This window comes from Chamaea fasciata, unplaced genomic scaffold, assembly GCF_029207755.1.
Source record: "Chamaea fasciata isolate MVZ Bird 193981 ecotype frontalis unplaced genomic scaffold, bChaFas1.0.hap1 SCAF_21, whole genome shotgun sequence".
NCBI classification, from domain to species: domain Eukaryota; kingdom Metazoa; phylum Chordata; class Aves; order Passeriformes; family Sylviidae; genus Chamaea; species Chamaea fasciata.
In genome coordinates this window covers 5126409-5146519 of record NW_027094106.1, presented here as the reverse complement: position 1 = coordinate 5146519, position 20111 = coordinate 5126409, and the positions used below count along the sequence as shown (strand labels likewise).

Here is a 20111-nt window from a genome sequence, read left to right as displayed (position 1 = left end):
TGCCTGGATGGGTTACTCCTGAGGTTTTGCAGCTGTCTGAGCAATTGTTTGCCTGAGAGGTGCCCATGGAGTTTGCAATAGGGTGGTTTAAAACTCCTGCAGACTTGTCCCTGCTCCTGAATGTTGGTGCTGGTGAGACCCCTGTTCCTCTTCCAGGCAATTCCTGAAGTGTGGTGCTCTGGATTTGTCCCTCCCTGGGAGGGGAGGCTGGAGAACAGGGTTGGTTCACAGGGGGCCAGTTACCTGCCATTCTCAGGTTTTGTTTATCCTGTAACCCTGAACTCCTGTTTTTCTGTGCTCGCTCACATTAGTCTGTAAAGGAAGGTGTCCGAGTGCCTAAGCTGGGCAGATCCCCCATGTTTAAAGGCTCAGAGACAGGCTTTTATCTGGTGAAAGGGAGTGTGCAAGTTCAGTAATTCTAGCTTGCTTTGGGGCGGCTTGGCAAGTTTGAATTCATTTTTGTGTTGGATAACGCCTTAAATCCTTTGGTTCAGTGCACTGGGCTGACTGCAGAGCCCCACCTGAGCCTACCCAGAGCATAGATTTCCTTTCTGCCTCAGTAAAACAGTTCTTGTTCCCTGCCTTGCTTTTGCAGCTGCTCTGCTGTCCTTGAATAAGACCCAGGGGCCAGAAAACGTGCAAGTGTGACACGGTGGAAGCTCAAATATGCAGTATTTCAAGATCCAGACTGACTGATGCACACTCTGTGTCTGTCCTGTGCCTAAAATAGAAGTTTTGCTGATGTCTGAGCCGGTGTGTCAGGGTCTGGGTAGAAGCAACCTTTCACAATGAGAGTAACTTTCATTTCACAGAAAAAACCCAACAGCTTTTGTGTTCCTTTCCCTGCCTGAAGTGCTGCTGCAGCCAGCTCCTCAGTTTGGATTGGGCTTTCTGAGCAGGTGGAAGTGTGTAGAAGCACTTCCCTGGCTTTGTGTGAGGCTTTGCTACTTTCTATCCTTCTTCATTGAGCTGGTTACTGCGAAGCTGAGGGGAAAAATGTGGGAAGAGTGTGATAGGGAAGCTCCAAAAGTAGCAATCCTTCACACCAGCAGGTGTGGTCCAGCCGAGGCTGAAGGGGCAAGGAGAGCTGTGAGGTTTCTCACTGTGCCTTCCTGCCCCACCAACCCAGGGAATCACCTGTGTGATGATTCCCACCCAAAGCAGGGAGCCTGTGCAGACCAGGCCAGACAGGACCACTTGTCTTGGCCAGATCGGCATCCTCTTGTTGATGGGAAATGCAATCTCCCTGTGGCAGAACTGTGGAGAAAAGGCTGATCCAAGGCAATTGTTAAATAACCTGGATCTGAGCACCTGCTTCCGTGAACTGCTTTTGTTTTGGAAAGGCCAACTTTTCCTGCCAGGTCTCCTTTGACTAAAAAGGGAAGTAAAAAGAGCTTATTTGAGCCTGGCACAGGCTGATGTAAACAGAATTTCTTAGTCTAATTGGTTGCATTTCTAAGAGGAATAGGAGAAGATCTGGTTTTGCCCCGAGGGTCTGCTGCCCAGTATCACACACTAACATGCAGGAAGTCGTGGCTGTGGTGGGGTTCAGAGGAGACCAGGCACAGCAGCCTGGGCAGGCCTGTCACCTCCACCACAGTCCTGCTCTCTCTGCTGCTGCTGCCTCCCCTCCTTCCTCCTGGGCTTGTGTCTGTAGGGCTCCTCTTCCTGACAGCCATCAGTGACCTGCCCCATGGCATTAGTGGGTGAGAGAAGGAAGCCCTTGGCTTGTCACAAGACTGCATTCCTGTTTGTGGGCAGGTCTCTTCCTTCTCCTGCACTGCTGCTGCTGTGAGGAGTGTTGGGGTCTCAGTGCAGCTTCCTTTTGGTGCTGCCATCTCTGTGAGCTCTCCACGAACTTCCCAGACCTGTGAGAGGACTGTCCAGTGGTTTTCTTTTTTCCTCCCAGATGTTTCAGTTGTTTAATTTCTATTTCCAGTCTTCCTGTTTTGCCGTTGTATCTAAAGCTCAGGCTGCAGGTCAGTGCTGTACAAAGAATTGGAGTTTTCACTTGCTTTGGTTGCGTATCGTTTACGTGTCTGTTCTGAGGTTGGATTTTGGGGCTGTGCCATGATGCTGCTGGAAAAAAATTGATCTTTGATTTAAAACTGGGCTTTTAAAGGCTTCTTCTCAAGGCTGATCATGCCCCTACTCTGTGTTGTGCCGTGGTCAGCATGACAGAAAGGGCAATCCCTGGGGCAGGTGAGGTGGGAAGTTTGGTCACACCTGCCTCTGCCTTGGGAAATTTTTTGATGGTGAATTTTTTTAATTTTTGGGAGTTTTAAAATTTTTTTTTCTTCCTGGTTAGAAAGAGGGGTCTGGCAGATCTGGTGGCAATGGTGACATCCCCAGCCACGCAGAGCTCCCAACACTGGAAATCGTGACAGCTGCACTTCCTCTCTGCTCCTGCGCTGAGTCAGGGACATGAGGGTCATTGTCACGTGGCTGCAGGGAGCACGAGTGCTCTCCCTACCAGCGGTGCTCCCCTTGTCCCCTGCCCTGTGTGCCTGTGCAGGGCTTTCCCTGGGGGTCTGAGCTGGAGAAGGTCGGTCTGAAGGAGCTTTTTGAGTGTGTGTTGCTGTTATATTTGCTGTTAGACTTGCATGGACTCCTGTTTATGAGAATCTGGGAAGCAGTCCTTTGGTAAGTGTTGCTGGATGGATTGGGTGGGCCAGTGGAGACGGAATGGGTGCTCCAGAGCTCGAGTTGGCACCATGCTGAGAGAAATTAGGGGACCTCTTTGCTGCAAGGGCACTTTGGCTCCAAACCACTCCCTGCTGTCCCTGCTGGTGTTCAGCTGACACAGACTGGACCTTGCTGTGGGCTGGGAAGGCTTCTCTGCCTGCACCCTGCTGAGCTCCCTTTGAATGGAGCCTGGCACTGGTGCCAGTGTCGGGCAGAGGGTGACTGGTGGCCCTGCACGTTTGTCACGCCATTCCTCTCCGACTCCATCACCGCTGATTCTTTTTCTGCCCACGCTGCAGAACAGAGGTTCCACCTGCAGCTCCTGTGCTTATCTGCAGGTGTCCAAAGGGTGCTGATGCTTGGGAAATCTCTGGGTGTTTTGATAGCTCAGGGGATGCAGCCCCTGTGCCGGCTGTGCCAGGGCAGACTGTGTCTGCAGGGTGTGTGGGGATTGTGGAGATCCCTCTCTGGAGTTTTGGGCTGGAATCAGGGGCTCCTTGGAGCTACAACTGGTGCTTGGGAGTGATTATCAGAGATGGGAGCAGTGAACAGCCCTGGGCTGTGCTTGCTCAGCAGTTTTCCTTCTCCTTCCCCTCTTGGCGAGGCTGACGCTGCAGGTCGGGGTGTGCTGATGGTGGCACAGGGCAGAGTCAAGCACAGAGCTTGGTCACTCATTTTTGGGGCAAGAGTCACAGGCTGCAGTCCTGGTCTGGGACTGGGAAGTCCAGCTGAGGTACTTGAAACTCATCACAGATATTATATTAAAAAAAAAAAAAAAAAGGCTACTTCAATCTCAAGAGAGACAACTTCCATCCCACATCACCAATTTAGCTTCAGAGCCAAGGCTTTTGGTCACTAGGAGATGCCACAGTGTGACTTCCAGAAGGGGAAATCTCCCAGCCACGTTCTGTGATTGTGGTGTTGTGTCCCAGGGTGCTTTTAGGGGCATCTGATGCACCATCTCCTGATGCAAGGAAGGAGAATAAATCTCTTCAGGTTGCTGACCACTTGGCCTTCATCACTCCTGCCTTGTTTGTTGTAATGCTGTTTCTATATATATTTTTAACCCTGTGGCCTTAAAGCACCTTTAGTCTGGATGGAAATCATGGGGAATTTGAGTGCCAGGCACTGAGAGTGCTTCCAGTCCTTTTTTTTTTTTTTCCCAAGGTGTGCATGAGAATGAGGAATAAATTTCATTGAATATGAGGATGAGGTACATCTGTTTGCCAGCACGGAGATGTGCAGAGAAGGTCCCTGATGATCTGAATTATTGTGAGCTGCCATGTATCAAGCAAATTCTCACATTCAGGGGCTGGAAAGCTGTGCTAAAACACAGCATTACTTGATTGCAGTCTTTCAAAGTGTTGTGACTTTTCTGTGTGATGTAAATGCTCACATCTTGCTGAGACTGATAGCTTTGCTGTGTGCACAAACAGGGATCCAGAAACTGGAGCCACCATTAAAAAAATGGTCATATCCATATCCCCAGGGATATGGACATCTTGTCTTACCTTGATTGAAGATAGAATAAACACTGTGGATAAAATGACCACCCTTGAAACTGTTGTCAGGGAAAGTTTTACTTCTGCATCATAAATTTCCTTTTCCTTTTAAAAAATCTAGTTTGATTCTACCAAGGCCCTTCCAGAGACTGCAGGATTCCCAGGATAGCTAAATTTCAAGTAAGAGTCGTGTTTCTTTTCATTGGAAGTTACTAAAGGACATGTATTTGAAAATGAGTTGCTGTGAATTTCTGGAAAAGAATTGTTACAGCCAGCTAGGTGAGACTGAGATAAATTGAGGAATAATCTTCCTGTGCTGAGTGAAGTGAGTTCAATAGTTCCTGAGTAATGACAGTCCTTTAAAAAAGAGAAATGGGGCCTAATTTCACATCCTTTACCTTTCTCTTGCTAACCTTTTCCTGAGGGTAGGGGTAGTAAAGGGAAAGCAGAAAGAAGAATCTGTAGCTGGGATAAAAGGCTTGAATAACCAAATGTCCAGGACCAGAGGGTGCCCAGCATCCAAATTAAAGCAGCTCTTGTGCCTTGTTCTATCACTAGGCCATGACCACGTTTCCTCCCAGGGTTAGAGGTCAGTGTGGAAAGTTTGTGCTGTGGAGATTGTGAATGAAGAGAGGAGAGCAAACCAGGCTCTGCTCCATGAACCTCCTGGAATGTTGCCTTCCCTGGCTGTGAGCAGTGAGTGGGTGGCCTGGCTGCAGCTGCAGGGCTCCCTTTGAAGCCCTGGAGAGCTGCAGCGTGGTCAAGGCAAGGAGATAGCACAACTTCCACCCCCACATCCACCCAGGCAGCATTCCTGGGAGCTGCCTCCCTGAGGATGCCTCTCTCCAAGGCAGCACTGCTTGGGAGAGCAGACCACCTCTGGGGGCTTGAGAAAGCCAAACCCCTCTGCTGTGGGAGCTGAAGATTTGCTGCTTTGAGCACAGTGATGGATTTTGGCTGGAGACAAAGCCCTCACCTGGCTGAGGAGAGCACAGGCTCACTCTTGCCCTCATTCTTTGCTCACACAGGGCAGCTCATGAATATCCATGTCTGAGCTCTGGAGCTGGGAATTGCTGTGGGCTGGGTGCTGCTCACCTCGGGTGTGTCTGGTTTGGAACTCTTCTCCACCTGCAGTTGGTGACAAGGGAGGCTGCTGTCCGCTGTGCAAAGAGCCTTTCCCAGGGCTCAGCTGCTGCTGGGTTTGGTGCTCAGAAAGAAAAGAGCTGCAGCTCCTTCCCCAGACCAGCTGAGGGTGGTCTCCATCAGGCTTGGTTTTATCCATGGCTTCCTCTGAGCAAAGGTTTCTCATTGCCTTTTGGGCCTTGTGATTTGCAGGGAAAGTGAGTGAAAGACAGGCTGTTCTGAGGATAAGTACACTGACATGGCCATCACTGCCCTGAATGAGGGGAATTGTCCACTCTTGTATAATTTGGGCAATGAAACTGCTACTGAAAAAGCCAACCCACCTTGCAGAGTTGGAGATATTTACTCCTGCCTGTGTCTGGGCACTGGTTCCTCCATCTCTTTGCAGAGCTGGGCTGTGCTGTGCACAGGCAGCAGTTGAGGTTCCCTGGGAATCATGGACCACTGGCCCTCAGGGCTTCTTTGCCCTGAGATGTAATGAGCAATTCAAGTGTTGAGTGAGATGGCAAGACCCAAACCCCCAAAACTCCATGAAGTAAAGGGTTGCCTGGCAGGTTTTGGCTGAGATTGGCTGAAATTCTTATAGGTTGGGTGGCAGAGGAGAAGAGCTTGTAATTAAAATTTCTGAGCTTTCTTTGGGAATAAAAGCAATAAACCAGGAACATCTTTCCCCCACCAGCATATTCCCCTGGTGCTGGTTGCCAGACCAGCTGCTTGGTGATTTACTGGAGCCAGATCAGGAGGAGGAGAGGGATCCTCCTGGGAGCTGTGCCTTTTTGGCAACTAAGCCCCAGTTGTGGAGGCTTTAACTAACAGTTTAGTCTACACTTGTACAGAAGTAACATCCAGCTCTTGCTTGGCTCCAAGATCCAGCGATGGAAAGTTTACAAGGAGGGAGGACAGGGTGACCTGTCTGATGGAGAGGAATGTGCAGTTTGCTTGTCTGCAGTCACATCACTCTTGTTTTTCTTCCTTGGTGTCTTCTGTGGAATCCTAACAGGAAGCTTTGCAGTGGTGTTTTAGTGCCTTTTGTAATGCAGTTACTTGTCAAGTTCTCCACCAAACGAAACTTCTTGTGGGGTTGAGCGCCGATTGGGTTGCCAGAGTACCCACCCAGGGTCACTCCCATGTGGCTCTGGACTTCTCCCTGTGCTCCACGGGGTGCTTTTTATAGCTGGTGCCCTGTGGCACAGGGTTGTCTGGAGCTGGACTTCCCTTGTAGGGGTAACAACAAGGGGTTGATCTTTGCTGAAGGTTGTACCTGGTCTCCCCCATTAGTGTTCCCTAACCATCACCTTCCCTTTTCTTCCCAGCTCCTGAATGTATTGGCATAACCTTCAACTTCAGTCACTTTTATTTCTCAGCCATGGCACTTATCCTTTCCCTCCTGCAGCACCACCACGGCTCTGAGACACTTTTCTGGGTACAAGTTCAAATGTCCATGGTCTCCTGGGTTGGCAGGATTCCCAAGTACAAGGAGAGTGTCACTTTGCCCTTCCAAATCAAGTTTTGATTGGAAGTTTTGAGTTAATTGTCTGTTTACTTGGACGGAGTGTGTCCTTGCATGTAGGGAAGATAATCTTGCCATCTGGATTAGGGTCAGAGAAGTTCCGAGCTTTGGCACAGCGGAGGGAGGGAGGGAGGGAGGGAGGGAGGGGTGGCTCCCCAGGGGAAGGACAGAGGCCATAGGGCTGCTTGGGTATTTGAGGGCTGGGAGTTCACCCTGGTGCTATCACAAACTCTGGATATGGTTGTGGGCAAGGCCCAAATCGCCTAAACTCTGCCTTGGTAAGTGGAAAGGAGTAATTCAGGGAGGTGGAAGTTAAACTGGGGGAGATCATGGAGGGGACTAGGAAGCCAAAGGCCCAGGAAGAGATGGGTAGTAAATCCAATCTGCAATGGAGTAAATCAGAAGTATTCCTAATTTGTGTTGTAGCCACCTGTTGTGGGGATGGTGATGGGAGTGGGTGCCACAGTCCTGCTCTGATTTATCAGTACAGCAGTTGGGGCCAGAGCATCCTGTCACCTTGTGGGACGGAGGGAGAAAGCTCCAGATATGTGGGGTGACTGGAAGAGTGGGGTCATCCCCCAGTAACACAAATACTTCAGATGGATCAGCATGGATCCAACAGGAAGGGAAAAGCTTGCTGGGACACCTTAGGGCACAGAAGAACCTTGCAGAGTTGTGGTGCAAGGTCTCTCTCCAAAGAGATGCTGGGCAGCCTTGTGCTCCTGAGACTAAGTGTAAAGCAAAAAGCGTTGTCTGGATGTCCTTTTATGCTGTCCCATGTGGCTGCTGGTGCTCATTGCTTTTCCTTGCTCACAGTGCCTCTGACTGCCATGGGGGACTCCAGCATGGACCCGACCGTCTCTGCTGCCGACAGCACTGCCCAGCAGGACTCCCTCTTCAGCATGATGGACGTGTTCCTCATCTCCCTCATCACTGGACTTTTCACCTACTGGTTCTTCTTCCGCAAGAAAAAGGAGGAAGTGCCTGACCTCCCCAAAATGCAGTCAGTGTAAGTAACAACTCTCAGGCTTCGTGGCACCGGTGGAGCTTTTCTCTCTTGCTTCTGGTGGGCTCTGGGAGGCTCAGCTGGACTGTGGGAGGTCGCAGAGGGGGCGTTTCTCTGCCCTCAGCTGCTGCGTGCTCTGCTCACAGTGCAGAAATCCCGGTGGAAGAGCCAGGCTGCAGTTCTGCCTTACCCCACCGTGTGGCCCAAATTGGGAATTGGCCTTCCCCGAGCAAGGCAGGAAAGCCTTTGGTTGTACTTCAGAACTCTTAAGGATTTAATTCTCGGTGTTTTCTGATAAAAGTCACACTTTGGTAAATCTGGAGAAAGGTGGATGTGCTCCTAAACAGATTTCCTATTGGAGATTTTATCTACCCTTAGCTATGAAGAAAAGGAATAGTCTTGGGGAGCTGGGAGGTAGTTCCTGGGATGAGCTGCTTGGCAGCTCCTGTAAAACTTGATTGGCTTTTGATGCCAGGCTACTACAGCAGTGGGAGACTGGATTTGGAGAGCTTTGTTCCACCCTGTCTTCTGCAAAGGGCTTGGGACCAGGAATGAGCCATGCAGATGGAGATCTGGGTGCATTTTGTTCCTTGTATCAGTCGCATTCCAAACTTAATATCAGTTTTCTGCTGGACTTTGTAGCTCATTCTTTGTTTCTGGCGTGGCAGGAGGTTGGAAAGGACATTTTTTCTGGCTGGGAGGGTTTTAAAGGGCAGCAGTTTTAAAGGGCTGTGGTACCTCGTGCAGATGGGTGCACACATGGCTGGCAGCAGCCCAGCTGCCTGTGCCTGCCCAGCTTTACCTTGGGAATGTGTTCTGTTGCATTGCTGGGATGCTTTCCTTCCTGTGCCTGCCAGCCAGGGCTGTGTGTGTCAGTGCACGTGGTCACCTTTGTAAGAATGGCTGTGCTGCAGTGAGAGTTGAGCTGGCTGGCAACAGGGCACTACCCATCTGAGATTGGATCCTGGCCTGGCACAGCCTGGGCTCCTGTGCTCCCCGTCCTTGTGACTGATACCACCTACAGCCCATCATGTGCAGCTCTTCCAGAGGCTGTGGTGACCTTGCTGAGGAGCTTTGACTTCTGGTTGTGTGTTGCCACCTTGTTCTGCTGCAGGGCCTCAGCACGTGGGCTTCCATCCCAGGCTGGCTGCAGGTCCTGGCTCTGAGCTGCCTCACAGACACTTTGTTTTCTCTGTGGGGTCTGTGCTGCCTTCCCTGTCTCTCCGGGCAGTGGCTGGAAGGGAGCAGCTGCTCCTGGTGGGAGATGTGGAACAGCAGCACCTCCTGTTGCTGATAACCAGAGAGGTGAGGTTGTTCTGCAAGTTGTCTGACACAACTGCACTTCAGAAAAGTGTCAGCCAGGCAGGTGCAGAGTGAGAGGGGGCTGGGAAGTGGGTTTTCTCTGTACCCTGCTGCAGCCCTGCTGTGGTCATTGTATCGAGCTGGTCTGAGGGCAGTGTGTTCCTAAAAGCCAAGGCTGTGGCTGGTGGCACATCCATCCTTCAGGACAGAGACAGTGACTTCCTGCAGCTTTTGCAGCAGGATTTTGTGGGACGCCTGGAACTGGGAGGAAAATGAGTGGGAAAACAAGCTTGGTCAGCCTTGGGTTTCCTTCCCTCCTATAATCTGGGGTGGAGTTTCCTTTCTGATGAACAAGCAAATCAGGATCACACTGTCAGCCTGTGCCTGTGGCTGGCTGGATGTGGCAGGTGGGCCCCTGGGCAGGCAGGGAAGCTGTCCCAGACCCATGAAGGCAGAGAGGCTTCATTGGGGCTGTCTCTGGCTGGAGTGGAGAGCCTTGACCTTTAGAGGGGTTACATTTCCTCAACTCATTCTCTGCAGCTCTGCCAAAGTGCCCTGAACTACTTTATCTGATGGCACTGGGTGATGGTTTCTGTTGTGTCACTTTGCCCCCCCCCAACTTCAGCCTCAGAATACTGGAGGATGAAGGTGCTGAATAACAATTCAGACACATCACAGTGGCTGCTGCTTTAACGATTTGTTTGCAATGCTGAAGAGTGCGAGCAGAGTCTCTGACCTAAACACAGCATCCGGCACCTTAGGGCCCTTCTGGGGTTTTTGAGAGCAGCACACCTTCATAAAGCCATGTCAGCTCAGCAGGGTCTGCAAAGGAAATGCCACTGTTGGTACTGCCCTTGATTGTGGAAGAGCTGTTCTGGATGGCAGCTGGGCTGGGAATCTGCGCGGCCTGGGAATCATCATGATATTGCACCAGCAATGCATCTCCAGGTTCAGCCACAGCTCAGAGAGGGATCAGGCTGCTGATTTTCACCCTTAAGCCAAGTGGAGCTGTTTTCCTGCCCAAAGTGCCCACGGAAGGGACAGAACTCAGCACATGCTGTGGTTTCCCGCAAATGAGGTGTCCCGTACCTGTGACGTGTAACACGTGTGTGTGGGCCAGGCTGGGATCCCACTGCCTGAGCATTGCTTGTGTTTTGACCATTTTCAGACTTAATTAAAACCACCAGAGCAGCCCTCCCTGCAGCCTGCTCTGCAGATGTCATTAGGGAGAGCAGCTCTGGATCGCCACGCAGCCACGGCCACCGCGCTTCCTCTCAGGGCCATTGCTGGGGAACGCAGGGATTTATTTTTGTTCTTTGGCTGCTCCTCCTCTGCAAGTTTCTCAATCACAGATTTCTTTCCCTTCTACTGTCCCCACTCTGCAGACAATCATCCTGGGGAGATGCAGGTAGGACAGCCATTGGTATGCTGAGTATCGCCCTCTCCCTTCTCCCCCCTCTTAAACATTGTTTGGGACAGAAACTGGCTTATCTCTGTTCTGCAGCTATGCAGAAATCCATTCCCTGATACTTGTAGGGCTTCCTGTGGCAGGAATTGCTCCAAGTCCTTAGCCTGATTAGCTCTCTGCTGCCTGTTTGTGTGTGAGAGAGACCATCTCTAATTTAATTTAATAGGATCCTGAGGAAAACAAACTCCTTTGAGCTGCCTCCGTAATGGCACTGCCATAGTTACCCGAAGCGTTGCTCACGCAGTGTCTGGAATCGTTTCATTCAGCTACAGCATCAAGCTTTTTTTCTTTTTTTTTTTTTTAATAAAAGAATATATATAAAAGCAGCTGTGATATAAACAGTTTCCAAGGGAACGAGGCTGGGGGAGGGTTTTGTGTCCCGTCCCCTGCTCTGTGCGGATGGGAGAGGGACGTGTGCTGCGGAGGATCCTGGGAGGTTTCATTCTCCACTCCTAATTCCTTTCTGCCACTGCTGCCAGATGTTGCAGTTTCTCAGGACTGCGCAGATCCACTCAGTAACTTCCAAAGCCCCACCAGGAGGATTGGAGTGGACGGGACCACTCCTGCTATGACCCGTGCCGGGACCTTTTGTGCCGGCTCTCTTCTCCTCAACAAAAGGCTGACGCTCGGTTTTAACGCCCAGGAGGAGCAGAATGGAAAGGCCTGTGTGCCTGTGGCTCCAGAGCTAAGTTAGATCCGTCCCCCCACAGCTCCCTTTGCAGGCACACGGCCGCCCTGGACTCTTTGTCTGCCTCCTCCCTGGCCTGCCATGGGCTGTGTGTACTCGGCCCCGCAGGAAGAGCCGGCTGTGGCCAGGTGAGTTACTCTGCCCCATGGGCTGGTGGGATCCTTCCAGCTCCAAAGCTGGGTGGAGTGGGTGCCTCCTCCCTCTGCAAGAGAAGGAGAAGGAAGGGGAGAGGCTCTGCTTGGAAGCTGGCTGCTCCAGAGGAGACCCTGCTGTCGGTGCTCGGTTTTCTGTGCAGCATCCAGGCTGCATCTTCACTTCTGGTTGTATCTGAGCTTTCAGCAGCAAAGCCACGGGAACAGGAGCTTTCTGAAGGAGAGGTGTTCAGCTGAGACAGACTTTGGTATTGTTGCTGAGCTGTTGGGAGTTTCCTCCCCTGTTCTTTCTTTCTCCTGGAACCAAAGTGACAGAGAGCCCTGGGAGTTGTTTGCGCTGTGGGCTCTCACCAAGGGTAGGAGAGCTGTACAAGTTACAGACTCGCTCTGACAATGGGGTTAATCCCCTTCCCTCCACCCAACGCTTCTTCTAGTGCTGGTAGCTGCTGCCCTGAGCTGTGTAAGCTGTAAGAGCAGTCCTTGCTAAGGACAAACTTTCTCTTCCAAGTTTTCCTGGCAGAGCAGTGTAAATGAGTGTAGTTTCTGCCTTTGGTGCCTGTGTGTTTTCGCTGCTCAGATTTTCAGGCCACCCTGATGAAGCAATTTCAGGGAGTTGTGTAGCCTTTTTTTTCCAAAGACAGGCTCATTATTTCTTCTGTATGTGAGCCACAGCCTGTTCTCCAGCACTCACTTCAGTGCAGGGTTGCCTCCTTTGAAAACTGAGGAGCTCCATGTGCTGCTCCCTTTTCTCTTCCAAAGGGAGCTTGCTGAAAAGATCTAAAAACTTTTCTTCTTCTCCTCCTTTAAAAGTATTTTGTTTAGTAGTTAACCCAACAGTTGTTTTAATTGGATCTCGTTTGCAGAGGGCAGGAATTAAAGAAGTTCACCAAGGAGCCAAAAACTAAGTGGGAGCTGTGCCTTGAGAGCTCTCCCGAGCCCCTGTCCTGGCTGCAGCGTGGGCAGGGCTGGGGCTGCTCCCTTGAGATGTTTGTGCTATCCCAGTTCCCAACAGGGGACAAATGACAACATGGGGGGACTGTTAACTGCTGAGAGAGCCAAGCAGGGGTGTGAAGCAGCTCTCCTGGGAGCACGGCTGCCTTGGGGAGCTTTTTAGGGTCGGCTTTGCTTGTCCTTTGTGTGTGCTTTGTCTTTTGTGTGAGACTGGTGGTGCTCAGAGCTGTCAGGCCCAGTTAGGGAGCTCCTTGATCCCTTTGGGTATCAAGGGGTGCTCGGAGGGATGTTTTATGAACGTCCCCCACCCTGCTGCTCTGCGTGTGTGTGCTCTCCACAAATGCCTCGGCACATCCGCCCAGAGGATCCCTCCCTCTGGGCTACAGAGTTGAGGAAACTGTTAGCAAGCTCTTCACATTCTCACGTGGGCTGGAGCCAAAACCATTTGTTTTTTGCCTGGAGACTTCTCTTCCCACAGGAGACCCGGCCTTGAATTCTTCCAGTGTGGAATGGGAACGGGTCCCACGTTCATCTTCCCCGCTACTGAAGTTTTGGTGGGGAGGACAGCAAGGGAGCTCCTGTCCTTGCCTGCTCTGAAAAGCTCCCAGCACCTAATCTGACTGTAGCTATGGTCCCCTCTGCTTGTGAGGTTCCCAGGGTCCCCAGGGCTGGGCTGTTTTCATTCCATGACACTGCAAATCCAAAGATGTGCTAAGGATAGCAAAGCTCTCCTGGGTCCCTCCCTAACAGGGCAGCCACAGCAGTGCAAATCCACACCTCCATGTTTCTGGCTCTGCTGGGGTTTGTCCCCCTTCCAAGCTAGGGAAGGTCATGTCCATACAATAATGTAAATGTTCTGTGCAGGAGATCCATCCTGGGAGTGGGAACCCAGCATGGAGCGAACTCCACAGGACCTTGGCGGACAGTGATTGCCTTGCTGGGAGCTCTGTGGGTCTGATCAGCTGTGTGTGCCTGCTCCACAGGGCTCTCCAGCTCTGGGGACTCATGTCTGGTGTGCTGTTTTGAGGCTGAAACAGCTGATTTTTAGCCCTGTTTGACTTCAGGTTTGGGGGATGTGCCCTGGGGAGCATGGCTCAGGACTGATCCTGCCTGCCTACGGTGGTGTGTGAAGCGGGGAGTTCTCCATTCCCTTCTTTCAAACTATGGCTCGGCCCCTGAGACTTACCTGGAGACCTGCACCTCTGAGGTCCTTAAGCTGCTCAGCTGTGAAACCTCTCAAAGCAGTTGATAAAGGTTTCCTGGTGATCAGGGCTGAGTGCCTGGGCTTTTCCTGTGGGAGGATTCACTGATGGGGGTCAGGCAGGGGCTCAGCTTTTCCGCTCTGCTCCAACTCCCTGCTCCATGGTTGTGTGCAGAAGCCCTGTGGCTGTGCAATGGCCATCCCTGGGACAGGGTAGGTAACAGTGGTCAGTGGGGATTCACACTCTTTTGGGCAGTTTTCCTGAGATCTGGAGGCCACTTTCCCCCCACTTGCTTATTCCTGACCTCAAAAATGAATGTGCTCATCTGAGAAGAGGTTCCTCCTGTCTTTCAGAGTAGCTCCAGTGAGGGACAGCAGCTTCATTGAGAAGATGAAGAAGACGGTAAGCTGCTCGTTCTGCCTCCAAGGGGTGCTGGGGAGGTGGGGGAGCTCCTGGCCATCCCAGTTTCCTCTGGAAACTGTCAGCAGGAGGAGCTGGTTTGGATGCAGACATATGCCTGCTGCAGAGAGCATCCAGAGGAAGGCTGTGTGAGCAGCCAGAAATAGCTCTTTTAGTCTGTGCCTGAGAGTTGTTCTTGGAGAAGAAATTAAAGTGAAAATTCGGCAGAAAAAAATAATGTAATATGAGATCAAAGTCAGGAGGTAAATGGCAGAGACTTGAAAGTCATTGGCTGGCAGTTGTTTATCTGTGTGGTTGTTTCCCAAACTGGCTGGCTGTGGAATGGGAATTGTTGTACACGGAACTGTCAGCTTTTGACTCTGCTGGTCTGGACACAGGAGGAAGCAGAGGAAGAAAAAAAAAGCTGGATGTATTTTCTATTTTGCTTCAAAGTAGCTGGCCTGCAGCAGAGCAGGAGCTCTGGTCCTTAGGCACCTGCCCAGAGACTTTGGCAAGTTCTGCATTCTCATCCAGGGTGTTCCATGTTTCCAGGAGTCATGCTGCAGCCTCGGAGTTAAGAATAAATCTGGAAAGTTTATTCTTTGCTTTGGGTTTTAGTCTGACCTGAGTCTCCCCTCTGAGAGTGGCAAGAGTCATGTTCTCATTAACAGCTCAGCCCTGAGTTTTCTGCCAAACCCTTGGAGTCCTGCACAAGCGCAGACTCCTGGTTGCCTTTAGGTTTGCAGTCCAGGCATTTCCTTTGTCTGTGCTTCATCCATGCATTTGCCAAATGGGTAATCACCATTTAAAAGGGATTTTTCTTTTTCCCCAGGGCCGAAATATAGTGGTTTTCTATGGTTCCCAGACGGGCACAGCAGAGGAGTTTGCCAATCGCCTCTCCAAAGATGCCCATCGCTATGGCCTCCGGGGCATGGCAGCAGATCCAGAGGAGTATGACCTGGTAATTTAGCCCTGAACAGCCTTGGGATAGTAACAACCCTTTAGTTCGCCCTAAAACAATCCAATGACCCTGGCCAAGGGACAGTTGTGTCATTTAGGGGAGAAAAGATCAGCCTGAGAGATGCAGATCCGGGTTTGGTCCTTGCCGTTCTGCATTTTCCTGGTCCCTTAAAGCCTTGCATGGAAAATCCCATTGCTTTTCAGGTGGAGTAGAAATACTGACTTGCAGTCCAGTGAGGGTGGTTGCCTTTGTTTTCCCTGCCATTTTGGGTGGGTTTGGGCTTTTCCAACCCCTTCTGTAAACACGTGGTGCTGTTCACACACCCGCACTGTGGGAATAGGAATTGCTCAACAGCCACAGTGTGGGATCCTTGATTCCTTCTTTCCTCTGGTTGCAGTCGGACCTGAGTCGCCTCTCTGAGATTGACAAGTCCTTGGCTGTGTTCTGCATGGCCACTTATGGAGAGGGGGATCCCACAGATAATGCCCAGGATTTCTATGACTGGCTGCAGGAGGCTGATGCCGACCTCTCGGGTCTCCGGTTTGCAGTAAGTGGCCTCATTCCAGTTTTTGTGTTGTATTTGGGCAGAAAGGCCAAGAGCCCTCCAGAGTGGCTTGGGGAAAGGCCCAACACAATGTCTGTACCTTGTACACCTTGTCTAGGATGAGGTCCCTGCTGTCTTCCTGCCCAGGCTTTGTGGACACTTGCAAATGTACATCTGGAGGCATTAAATGCAAATGTCAGAGTTCTCTCTCCACTCCCTAAGTCATGAGGGTTTCCTGGTATAAACAGCCCCAAACAGCCCTGCAGGCACTGAATACAAGTCTGTAAATGAGCTACAGGCTGCTGCTGCTGCTCTTCAGAAGCTAATTGAGCAGCCTGGGGCCAGATCTTCTCCCACAAATTAAATGACTTGGAGGAGTGTGTGGCTCCCTTCCTGTACTGAGCTGAATAACTCTCTGAGAAACAACCACCTCACCTAAACCCTGGCCAGATTCCTTAGGCAGCATAATATTGCAAATGAGAGTAAAATCCAGTGGTGGTGATGTGAGGCTGCTCTGTATGAAGCAGTGAGCAAACTTACACTGTGTGGTTTGTGGGAAGCAAAGGCCAGCAATAGGTCTCCAGGCAGTCCAGGTTCTTACTGGTCCCACTGGGAGATGTGCAGGAGCTTTTGGAAGTGCATCCAGGCTCAGGGAGGTGCTGGTGCCTGCTGACCACACTCTCCAGCAGTAGATTCTTACTGGAGAGCTGATGGAGGAGCTGGGAGAGGCCTCACTGTCTTCTGCATCCTTTGTGGGGTGATACCTGCCCAGAGGATATCAAATGGATGGGGAAAGTCCACCTCCTGCTTCTCTGTGCTCATGAGTGTTCCCTTCCAGGTCTTTGGGCTGGGGAACAAGACTTATGAGCACTTCAATGCCATGGGGAAGTACGTGGACAAGAGACTGGAGGAACTTGGAGCCCAGCGTATCTTTGAGCTGGGGCTGGGAGATGACGATGGCAAGTGAGTGCCTTGGGCTGAGGGGCTTGTCAGAGCTGGCTGAAAGCATCTTAAAATGGACCTTGGCAGGGAATTGGCTCCACTACCAAGGCAGAAATAAACTCCACAGGGCTCGTTGTTGGGGTTGACATGTTTTTGAGTGTGTGTGTCTGCTGTGTCTCCCACAATCAGCTCCCTGTGCACAGGGGGTATCCTAAGGGATCCTGTGTCTGGGAAATCCCACATCAGCTTTAAATGCACATGGGTACTCCTCTGCCTTTGCCCTGCTGCAGCCTCTGTGGATAAACTCATCCATCCCAGTGGAGGAGGCAGCTTAATCTCCTTGGGAGGTGTTTTGTGGTGGGAGACAGCAATTTTCCAACTTGGATAATGATGTTTTCTTCTTTATTTTTTACTTTTACCTCTCTGTGTTCACCTGAGCACCTTGGGACATTGCATCAATCTGTGGCTCTACCTCTAAGGTCTGCAGGGCCTTATGGGAGGGATATGCCCTGTGTGGAAGGCTCTGAGCCAGGAAAAATAAGTGGAATCATGACCTTTTAGGAAGGTCACCTCATGCCAAGGGTGGACAACGGGGAGCTGAGTTTTTTAAAGACTGAGGCTAAATAACAAAGCCTTCCTTGGCAGACCTGGGGAAGGGAGGGGTGTCTGGTGTAGCAACAGTTCCCACTCAGTGCTCTGCAGGCACTTCCCTGGTGATCTGTGGGCGTGTGGAGGTACCAGAGGTGCCTGGGTCTAAGGCAAATGCCTTTTCCCACAGTGATGGGAGGAGGACTATAGGGATCTCAGGTGGCTACTCTGGGAATGGGGCTGGGTTATTGACTCTCTCTTCTGCCCTGGCTAGCCTGGAAGAAGACTTCATCACCTGGAGAGAGCAGTTCTGGCCAGCAGTGTGTGAACACTTCGGGGTGGAGGCGACAGGAGAAGAGTCCAGGTGTGTTTGGGAGCAACTCCTCTTGGGTGGCAGAGACTGGTCGCCTCTGACTGGTGGCTGTGCCTTTAACCCTGGGCTGCTGTTCCCTTTCCTCTGCACTGCCTCCTCTTCCAGACTCAAGCCTGTCCTGGTGTGAGTCTGAGCCCAGCTCTGGATTCCTGTCCTGGGTGAGGAGATGGTGGTTTGGTTCCTTTGGGACTGGCTGTGCTGGTTGTGAGGCTCCAGGGAGGCTGAGGGTTCCGCTTGCTTTGGGCTTTCTGCAGACTCTGTCTGGTCCCTCATGTCTCAAGGGGGGCAAAGGGGTGGAATTTGCAATTTTTTTTTGAGCTGCAGCAAATCCAGCAAAGGAGATGGTGGTTCCAGCTGTTCCTTGTGGGCTCCAGTTTGACTTTTTTCTCTTTCCTCTCCCCTTTCCCCCTCCAGCATCCGGCAGTACGAGCTGGTGGTGCACACAGATGTGAACATGAACAAAGTCTACACGGGGGAGATGGGCCGACTCAAGAGCTACGAGAACCAGAAGCCGTGAGTGCCAAACCCCCTGGGCAGGGTGGATGTGGGGCAGGTCTTGGCTGGTGGCTCCTTGATGTTTCTAACAGCACCTGCTGTGCAGGCAGCGCCATTCCTGCAGCGCAGCAGGTCTCTGCCCAAGAGAAATGGGCTCAGGTCTCTACTGGGACTCTGAGATTCCCCAGTTAATGAATCATTCATGGTGAGGAGATGGCTGTGGTCACGTGTGCTGTTTGGCTGGTACATCCACAGCATCTGTACTGGGGCTTTCCTTGCCTGCAGTGGCCAATGCGTGATGGCTGCTGGCAGTATTGCTGTGGGGAGATGAGCTTTAAACATTAATTACAGCCTGAAACATTTCTTTGAGATGTGATAATCCCTCCAATCCACTTCTGTGTCGTGTGTCCTTAATGGGACAGAAGCTGTTGACTGCTGGGCTGTGCTGAGAAGGAAAAGGGTCTGTTTTCTGTGCCAGTGTGGGGAGCAGCAGGATCCTGATCTGTTTTCTGTGCCAGTGTGGGGAGCAGCATATCGTGATTTGGTTTATGTTGTGGTGCAGTGCTCTTTGGAACAGGAACCAAAGCGTGGGAGCCTGCTCTGGGGTCAGAGGGAACATGCCTGGATACAAAGAGCTCCATGAGCCTGCAGGAGAGTATCCCAGAACACTCTTGTCTTTCCTTCCAGCCCATTTGATGCCAAGAACCCCTTCCTGGCCCAGGTGACAGAGAACCGCAAGCTGAACGAGGGTGGAGAGCGGCACTTGATGCACCTGGAGCTGGATATCTCCAATTCCAAAATCAGGTACTTCCTGGGAGAACTAGAGATTGCTCCTTTGTTTTGTCAGGAGCAAAGAACAAGGGTGTGGCACCAGCCTCATCCAGCACTTCAGAAGGGGACCTTGCTCCTTAACACTGCCCCTTTGGGCTTCTGTGCCAGGTACCCCCTGCCAGGACTTGCTCCCAGCTCTTGCAGTGCTTTGGGTCCATCCCATCCCACATCCCTGTCCTACCTGAGCAGTCCCAGTGGCAGGAATTGTCCAGGAGGCACTCAATAACTGAGAGGGCAGCTGGGCTGTGAGAGAAGGGAGAGCTGGGGATTGCTCTTGCCTGTGTTTGCCTGGTTTAGGTGTACAAGCATAGGGGAAATAACATCCAGTTCTTAGAACCCTCTCACTAGCTTAAATTCCTTAAATTGTTGGGAAGTCATGAATCCAGGTGGCTTAACATAACAGCTGCAGAGGTTTTGAGGAGCCTTGCTCTGTTCTGTTGGGAAATTGACCTGTCCTTGCTGGAGCTCTGGCAAAACTGCTGTTACCTGGGAGATCCCTTGTAAAAACCCTGGGAAACCATTATCCCACAATGTCACTGTCCCTGCTGGCTCTGTGGATCCTGATGGTGCAGGTACTGTGCATCAGTGTTGTCCTGCTGCCTCGTGCACAGCCCCCTTGTGTTCTGTCTGAGCTGCTGGGGGTGGTGAAGCAGTGGTACAGGTGTTCCATGTGCTCTCCTCCTGCTCTGTGCCAGGTATGAGTCTGGGGACCACGTGGCTGTGTACCCAGCCAACGACTCCTCCCTGGTGAACCAGATTGGTGAGATCCTGGGCACGGACCTGGACACTGTCATGTCCCTAAACAACTTGGATGGTGAGTAGGGATGACCCCTGAGGGTTTCCAGTTCTCCAGATGTGGCCTCTGTCCTTCACCCTCAGATCCCATGGGGCACCTCCCGGTGTCCCACAGCCTCTCTGTGTTGTGCTGTTTTAGCAGGGGCTCAGAGCTTGCTTGCTGAGATCAGCTGAAGTGGGTCAGTTGTGAAATGTGCTTAGTGAGCCCATTCAACAACAAATTATGTAACAGCACACTCCTAATTATGGAGCAGCAGCCCACCAGAGCATCCATCAGCAGCCCCAGAGCTCCTTAGAGCCCTGAGCATGTGAGATGTTCTTATTCAGTCCTGGGAGGAGGCACAGGCTTGGGGACTGAACTGCCAGCACGGAGCACTTGTGCTGATCCAAAGACCTCTTCCCGAGTAGCATTCCCAGCAGAGCCAGCCTCTGGCAGGAGGGGGATGGCAGCTGCTGCCCATCACACTGCTGGAGCAGCACAGCCACACCTGAGGCAGCAGATGTGCTGGCCTAGAAGCCTGAGAGAGCTCCTGGTTTCTAGTGAGGAAGTGGACTTAATGCCTGTGGACCCCGT

General features: G+C 51.6%; 1 protein-coding gene across 3 annotated transcripts in view; it reads left to right on the top strand.

The window, feature by feature from the left end:
* Positions 1-20111, top strand: part of POR (cytochrome p450 oxidoreductase) — a 28377-nt gene that overhangs the window by 4449 nt on the left and 3817 nt on the right. For 2 of the 3 annotated variants that reach the window (XM_066201720.1, XM_066201721.1), the window contains 9 exons: positions 7657-7849; positions 13963-14011; positions 14841-14969; positions 15367-15516; positions 16352-16476; positions 17318-17407; positions 17831-17929; positions 18599-18715; positions 19438-19556. In XM_066201720.1, coding sequence (XP_066057817.1) covers positions 7671-7849; positions 13963-14011; positions 14841-14969; positions 15367-15516; positions 16352-16476; positions 17318-17407; positions 17831-17929; positions 18599-18715; positions 19438-19556 — 1057 coding nt within the window. In that variant the 5' untranslated portion in view covers positions 7657-7670. Of the gene's footprint in view, positions 1-7656; positions 7850-11186; positions 11433-13962; positions 14012-14840; positions 14970-15366; positions 15517-16351; positions 16477-17317; positions 17408-17830; positions 17930-18598; positions 18716-19437; positions 19557-20111 lie in introns of those variants that run through there. The other variant, XM_066201722.1, reaches the window with a different exon arrangement.